This window comes from Aotus nancymaae, unplaced genomic scaffold (assembly GCF_030222135.1).
Source record: "Aotus nancymaae isolate 86718 unplaced genomic scaffold, 86718_ANA_hifiasm-v0.15.2.pri h1tg000064l_0, whole genome shotgun sequence".
NCBI lineage: Eukaryota > Metazoa > Chordata > Mammalia > Primates > Aotidae > Aotus > Aotus nancymaae.
Window position 1 is genome coordinate 607,596 of NW_026988478.1, and position 8,319 is coordinate 615,914.

General features: G+C 39.6%; 1 protein-coding gene across 1 annotated transcript in view; it reads left to right on the top strand.

Annotated features, from left to right (window-relative positions):
• TMED3 (transmembrane p24 trafficking protein 3) overlaps window positions 1-7,389 on the top strand; it is a 41,322-nt gene extending 33,933 nt beyond the window's left edge. The window contains exon 3 of the mRNA XM_064366119.1: window positions 3,933-7,389. Coding sequence (XP_064222189.1) covers window positions 3,933-3,983 — 51 coding nt within the window. The 3' untranslated portion in view covers window positions 3,984-7,389. The remainder of the gene's footprint in view (window positions 1-3,932) is intronic.
• The last annotated feature ends 930 nt before the right edge of the window (window positions 7,390-8,319 follow it).

Sequence of the window (8,319 nt, forward strand, 5' to 3'; positions counted from 1 at the left end):
AGGGAACTGAAATCATCCATTGGCCAGGGATGAAACCACAGGGTTATCTAAACTGTTTTCATGCAGCCGAGTTAGTTCCTAGGAGGGGGGTCTCAGGACCAGAGACCTCCGTTGGTCTGCTGAAATGCCGAATCTGAAAAATATTTCAAAGACCAGTTCTTTATGTTTTACAATAGGGATGTTATCTATAGGAGTAAATGGGGAAGTTATACATCTTACAACCTCTGGTTATGCACCTCTAGGGACAGTAAGCAATTTATAGAAAAGCATCTATTCTATTTTTTTCATTTTTATAGATACAAATACTGAGAAACCTTGTTCTCAGAAATATGGAGGTTGGAATAGAAATTATGTTTTAGAATTGTGACTCAATTCTTGGAACTTCTTCTAAGTAATATGTCAAAAGTGATATCATTAACATTATCAGCTGATGACCTAATGAGGTCTTTCTGCAATATTGTTGAAATCAAATAATTGGAAAACACCTTACTTTCAAATGGTGTTATCCAGTCATGAAACTGATTTCTTATTTATATTTCTGGAACATATAACCAAAAACATCTTTGCCAATATGTATTAAGTGACTATTAATTATATAGTTGCCCCATTACTCACAAGCACCATATTTAATCTATAAGAGTGGGGAAAACTGAAATTTTACTTTCAGTATACCTTTGTCAACCCAATATTATTTTATCAAATGTCTTAATTGTTTTGCCTGCTTTATAAATAATTTCCATCATGATTGAAATGTTAGAATTGCAAATTTAGCTTATTCAGTTGATGGAAAATATCTTCCATTAACCTAATGAGCAAATCCAGTTCCTTGCTGGCAAACTATTCAGTCACATCAGATTTACTTTCTTTATTTAATAAAATCATAAAGGACTGACTTTATTTTTCAATTTGTGTTTCAAAAAATAGTATTTCAAAAAGAACAGATAAGGTATAACTTAAAAACACATCTCATAAAATGTATTACTAAAAGCAATCCATAATGAAGCCATGTGTATCTAATAATTACTCTAATATTAATGAAATGTAAGATGTGGCTAAAATATTGTTATTTAAGAAGCTAGGTATATGAGGCATATATTTGAAAAATGTGTATGTATTTGTATATTAAACAGTGGTGGCTAGCTTTTTGAAATAAATAAGAATCATATATAAAATCAGAAATTATTAATCACATTAGATATACTGGTCAAAATTTCCTTCTGTATTTAATTAAAGTGTATAAATGAATCAGTCTGACAGCTAGCATATAATTTTGTTTTTTTGTTAAAAAGAGATAGAAAAATATTAAACATTTTATAAACTGAAATAAGGTAATGGCAGAGTAACTAGAATAAACATTTCATAGATGTGTTAAAACAGGTTTTAACTACATTATTGAATGAAACACACAAAATCTGAAAGATTACAAAAGGTTTTCATGTGCAAGAATGAGTCAGTGTATACTGGAGAATTCTGGTAGCTCAGAAAATATTCTAGTCATGCTTAAAAGTATCAGCATCACTAAGCTGTGCAGGTCTTGATATAAATGTATCTAAAAGGAATCACTTAAATATTGAGGGAGGGTACATTTTCTGGGGCTCATTTTTATGTTTTCAGAGGACTCTCCCTCAAGAGTGCTGCTCTACCTGGCAATATTTGGGGGATGGAAGAGGTGAAACCCTTCACTGCTTTTCTCTGCATTGTATCCAAATTCAGAACACCCTAGCACAGGGCAACACAGTTCCAACGTCTCATTTCTCCTCACAGAAATATCTCCCTGACCTGCAGACAGAGACGTGCTAGACAAGCCTGTGGTGCTTTGATTAATCATTAATGGAGTTGTTCTTGAAGACAGTATTTTAAATTGTCCCTTTGGCATACTGCAGTATTTTGTTTGTTTTACGGCTTAGGGCAAAGCACAGTAGCGAGATTCAGGATGGATAAGGATGTGCCTTTCTTTTTTGTCCAAAAAGGAATATGGGAAAGGAGACTCTATCTTATCATTCCAATCTGTTCTCAGGCAGATTTTAAGAATGGCAGTCAAGTCAAGGCATCTGGAAATTGATTCCCTTCCAAGGCTCTGTGCAAGGGATGTTCTTGCAAAGTCTTAACTTTTTAGTGCAATTTGATGCTCACTGGTGTAGATTCTCATGCAAAGCTATTCCCACCACCAGGTGGCAGCATCCCCTAGTTGTTGGTGAGCTTTAAGGCGGGAAAGAAACCCAGGTGAGTCTGTAATCTTAATAGGCTTGAACAAATGAACCTGAGCCAAGGCAGAGCGCACGCAGACCCCATGAACCAAAAGCAGAAAAACCCACGACAGACAGAAGCTAAGGTGAATGTCTCTTAGTCTCATTTTCTGCTCATTTCAGCACGAACAGTTTGGGAGCTGCACACCTAGCGAAACAGGATGAAGGTTAAAAGGTCCTCTGGAGCAGTGAGGAGGTAGCAGATAATCTGCAGGAACACTCCTAATTGTTCCCTGGACATTAGCACGTTTGGGTAACTTTTGTCTAGAACAAGTGCTGAATGTCGCGGAGGTTTGCTCCCTTGCCCAAGGGTGCCCAGGCTGAGAGGGCAGGTTTAACCCAGTATCTCATCAGAATAGGGACAAAAGAAGATATGTCATATTGCAGCCACTCTCACCTGGCTGGGTCTTGTTAGAGCTACCTGTTATCCTGTGGGGTAATAAACAGTTGCATTTGCCTGATTCTTGCACTGGTTCAAAAGGCTGTGTGTTGTGTGATTGCAATGTCAGCTCAGACTCTTGACTTACCAATGTCAGCGCTGCCCTTCCTGTCCTCAAAGCACCTTCCTTCTTTTTTCCGGAGCTCACTGGGGTCTTGATGCTGTCAGAAGCATCCATGTGGAGTTAAAAAATATTGCATCACAGCCTAGAGGTGACCAGCTGTATCACTAACCAAGAAGCAATTTGAGCTTCTGGGGCCCCAGTTTCCCCATTCGTAAAATCATTTGCACTGTGTACAGAGTAGCTGCTTGAGAGGAGCTTTATTATGCAACAGGGTTTAGATTTTTCTGGGCTTTGCAGGAAGAAGTCTCTGCCATTCTGTGTTTTGTGCTCTGCAGCTCTGGACATGAAGCTCACCCCATTCTCTCCGCAGTTCTCAGCGACATGAATGGCAGTTCTGCCTAGAAAGAGACAGACATGAAGGCCACAAAGTAAGCCCTGCGCAGCCTATGGGCTCATGATACTGCTGAGTTTTGACTCTTTATGCAGGAGCGGAACTGGAATAAACAGCTTAGTGGGCATTATTCCCAGAAGGAACTTCTTTCGAGAGAGGCCATCAGCCGGCTGGACCCCCAGACTCTCCTCTGCGATCTGCCTCACTGAAAAACAAAACAGTTGTGACTAGCCCTACGTTCTCTTGGCTGGCAGTAGTACCTGCTTGGAGCTGCCACTTGCTGATACGCACACCAGCCCGGTGCCAGAATGCATCGCTAAAGTGCTATTGCAAGGGGAGAGGTCATTCTCCCAGTGGTGCCTGGCCTGTTCCGTCAGCACCTATCCCACAGTGGCCTGCTGGCCTTCCCCAGGCTGCCAGAGGCTGTGTGTGCTCTTCACAGTTCTTCTGAGTGCTCATCTCCTTCGGCTGAGAAGTTCACTATCTCTACCCCCTACAGCTCCTGGTTAGAAACTTAATCCCTTTCTCTACGTCCTCCACTTCACTCTGAGCTTCTAGCAGCATGGCTAGCGGCTTTTTCAGTCACCTATCCTTCCTGCTACTCTTCATCCTACATTTCGATCAGATCATCTACTTATGAAGTAGTGTTGTCAGATATAGGGGCAGGGAAGCTTCTTTTATATTATGTTTCATGGGTATAGCCTACTCTTGTTCTTACCAAAACAATACAGTCTTTATTTTCATTGACAAAGTCAATTACAAGGACATCATATGATTTATTTCCTTTCCAAGAGCCCAAATGCTTCACCAACACGAATACCACCACTAAGGGTTCCGGTGTGATCGCCATCTGGGATCTCCGGTTCCAACTGCTTGTTCACCTCCTGCACACGCTCCAGGGACATGGCTCTTTGCCTGTAGGTCACCAGGTGCCAACAGTTTTACTGCCATGGTGCTCTTTACTTTCTGCCGCGTCCACTCTCACCTCCACCAGTTGTTGCTGGCCTGGTCATCGGTAGCATCATCGATCTTCAGGGGCCATCCAGCTACCCAATTTCCAATGTGGCTGGCAGTTTGCTACCTTGTTTTGGAAAACATTTTAAGGCTGTTGAAGATTATATCTGTTTGCCCCATGGCGCCCTTAGATTGAGAAAAGAAATGTATTGAGTAGAATCTCTGGAAGTTTGGAAGGTACCTCACACCATCCTCAGGTTCAGTTTCACTAGATGAACTCGCAGCACTCAGCAAGCCAATTTACCCATGGTTACAGTTTACTAGAGCAAAAGAATGCATTTAAAAACCAACAATAAGAAAAGGTACGGAAGTCTAGGAGAGACTAGGAATGGAGCTTCCCATTTGTCTACTCCAGTGAAGTCATGCACACAGCACTTAGCTCTCCCAGCAATGATGTGTGACAGTGTGCCCAGGGTACTGCCAACTAGGGAAGTTCACTGGAGTCTCAGTGTCCAGAGTTTTTATTGAGGAATCAGTCACATAGATATGGCTAGTCACCCACATGGCTGACTTTGGTCTCTGGTCCCTCCAGAGGCAAAGCTGATGTGTTCTCCAAGATCCTCACCATAAATCTTATGGTGAGTACAGACTATCTGTCTGTTCTAGTTATACAAAGACATTCTTAAAATTTGTGGCATTCCAAGGGTTTAAATGTTACCTTCCAGAAACGGGGTAAAGAGCCAAAACTTTCTTTGGGTTAATCCTTTACTGCACAAGCTCTAAGTCCCCAATAATTCATGGCCCCATTTCCAGGGAATGATTCAGTCCAGAGAAGAGATTGGAGAAACCCACTTCCCATCGTCAAAGAGCTCCCGGATGTTCCATCATGCAAACCTGTGGGAGGAAATTTAATGTTCCCATGGAGACGGTGGTATGATCTGAGCTGGCTCAGAGGTTCTAATGGCTTCTTCTCAACTACAGGCAAGGTCAGGGGTACACAATAAGGTGCATCTTCCCTTTCTTTCAATAGTCCAAAACCTCTAGGACTCAATTGAGGCAGTGATTAATACTAAACGAAGGACTTGAGGGGTAGGAGGGATTCTGAACAAGGTAGGAATAAATAGTAGTCTGGGATATTGCTATAGTTTTCTTGGAGGAGGTAATATTTGAGTAGGATCTTAAAAAATGAGTAAATGTATAAATACAAGTAAAGGCAAAGGTATATACGTCCTTGTGAGAATAAGAAAGAGTGTTTTTATTTGCCACAATCAAATTCTTCATTCTTTGGATGCAATGCTGGTTCAACATACACAAATCAATAAATGTGATTCATTGCATGAACAGAACTAAAGACAAAAACCATGTAATTTCCTCAATAGTTCCAGAAAAGGCCTTTGATAAAATTTAACATTCCTTTATGCTAAAAACTCCCGATATATACGGTATTAAAGGGCCATACCTCAAAATAATAAGAGCCATATGTGACAAACCCAAAGCCAATATCATAGTGAATGGGCAAAACCTGGTAGCATTTTCCTTGAAAACTGGCACAAGACAAGGATGCCCTCTCTCACCACTCCTGTTCGAAGTAGTATTGGAAGTTCTGACTGGGACAATTAGGCAAGAGAATGAAATTAAACAGGTTCACATAGGAAGAGAGGAAGTCAGACTATTTTTGTTTGCAGATGACATGATCCTACATCTAGAAAAACCCATCATCTCAGCCCAAACGCTTCTTAAGCAGATAAGCAACTTCGATGAAGTCTCAGGATAGAAAATCAATGTGCAAAAATAGCTCGCGTTTCTATACATCCAACAACAGGCAAGCTGACAGCCATATCACAAATGAACTCCCATTCACAATTGCCACAAAGCAATAAAATACCTGGGAATACAACTAACAAGGGAAGTTGAAGGACCTCTTCAAGGAGAAGTAAAAACCACTGGAGATGACACAAACACATGGAAAAAATCCCATGCTCGTGGACAGAAAGAACCAATATCACAACGGCAATACCACCCAAAGCGATTTATAGTTTTAATTCTGTTCCCATTAAACTACCTTTGACATTTTTTTCATAGAATTAGAAAAAAAATTTTAGAATTCATATGGAGCCAATAAAGAGCCTGAATAGACAAGACAATTCCTAAACAAAAGAACAAAGCTGGAGGCATTATGCTACCCAACTTCAGACTCTACTACAAGCCTACAGTAAGCAAAACAGCATGATACTGGTACAAGAACAGACACATCGATCAATGGAATAGAACAGAGAGCCCAGAAATAAGACTGCACATCTACAACCATCTGATCTTCAACAAAGCCAACAAAGGCAATGGGGAAAGGATTCCCTATTTAATAAATGGTGTCGGGAGAACTGGCTAGCCCTATGCATAAAATTGAAACTGGACCTCTTCCTTACGCCATATATAAAAATCAACTCAAGATGAATTAAAGACTTAAATGTAAAACCCAAAACTTTAAAAGCCCTGGCAGTAAATCTAGGCAATATCATTCAGGACATAGTAACCAGCAAAGATTTTATGACAAAGACACCAAAAGCAATCACAACAAAAACAAAAATTGACAAATGGGATCTAATTTAAAAAGGCAAAAAACGACAGATGCTGGTGAGGTTGTAGAGAAAAAGGAATACTTTTTCACTGTTGATGGGACTATAAATTAGTTCAACCATTGTGGAAGACAGTGTGGTGATTCCTCAAAGAACTGAAGGCAGAAATACCATTTGGGCCAGCCATCCCATTATTGGTATATACCCAAAGGAATATATACATCATTCTGTTATGGAGATACTTACACATGTATGTTCATTGCAGCGCTATTCACAATAGCAAAGACATGGAATCAACCTAAATGCCCATCAATGATAGGCCAAATAAACTGTGGTACATAAACATCATGGAATACTATGCCACCATAAAAATGAATGAGATCATGTCCTTTGCATGGACATGGATGGAGCTGGAAGCCATTATTCTCAGCAAACTAATGCAGGAACAGAAAACCAAGCACTGCATGTTCTCACTCATAAGTAGGAACTGAATGATGAGAACACATGGGCACACTGGGTGGAACAACACACCCCCGGGCCTGTCAGAGGGTGTAGGGCTTAGTACCTAGGTGATGGGATTATCTGTGCAGCAAACCACGAAGGCACATGTTTGTTACATGTTTACCCATGTAACAAACTTGCACATCCTGCATGTGTACCCCTGAATTTAAAAGAAAAGTTGGAAATTTAAAAAAAACTATAAAATAGGGAAAAATAAAATACAGATCTGATCACGCACGCACGCACACACACACACACAGAAACAAGATTAGCTGGGCATGTTGGCATGCATCTGTAGTCTCTGCTACTTGGGAGACTGAGGTGGGAGAATTACTTGAGCTTGGGAGATTGAGGCTGCAGTGAGCCAAAATCACGTCACTGCACTCCAGCTTGGGTGACAAAGTGAGATCCTGTCTCCATAAATAAATACATAAATAAAATTAAAACCAACCCAGATGAATTATAGACTTAAATATAAATGGCAAAATTATAAAGCTTTCAGTGAAAATAAAAGAGAATATTTTTCTAACTTTGGGACAGAGAATGTTTGGATTTCTAAAATAACAAGCCATAAAAAGCATTCATCATAAAGACAAAAAATTGATAAATTAGATTACATAAAATGAACAACTGGTGTTCATCAAAAAAACCCTTTTAGTGAGGGAACACATCTTTAGTGGAGAAGCATGTATCCAACAAGGAGGAATGTAGCATACAAGAATACAAAGTAATCAGATGCACTTCTACCTAATGAGGTCGAAATGGGGACGTGGCAGCTGAAAAGTCGCCCCTCCCCTGCAGAGTAAACGTATGTTTTTTTGTTTGTTTGTTTATTGTGGTGAAAAGCACATAACATTAAATGTACTGTCTTAACCATTTTAATTTTAATTATTTTTGTTAGAACTACTTAGCAAGATAAAATTCTAGTTTACTGTTGAATAAAATTGTTTCACACATACATCCAACAGGCCAATAAATAAATAAACAAACAGCAACTTCATGGACAAAGAAAAGAAATAAAGAAATCTTTTATCTTTGGCCTTTTTAAAACAATCTAATACAAACAAAGTACTTATAGTACAGCTAAGTTTAAACACAAAGAAGTTACTGGAATGCTTCAAATAGAAGTTGGTGTTGTTATTTTTGCTTCT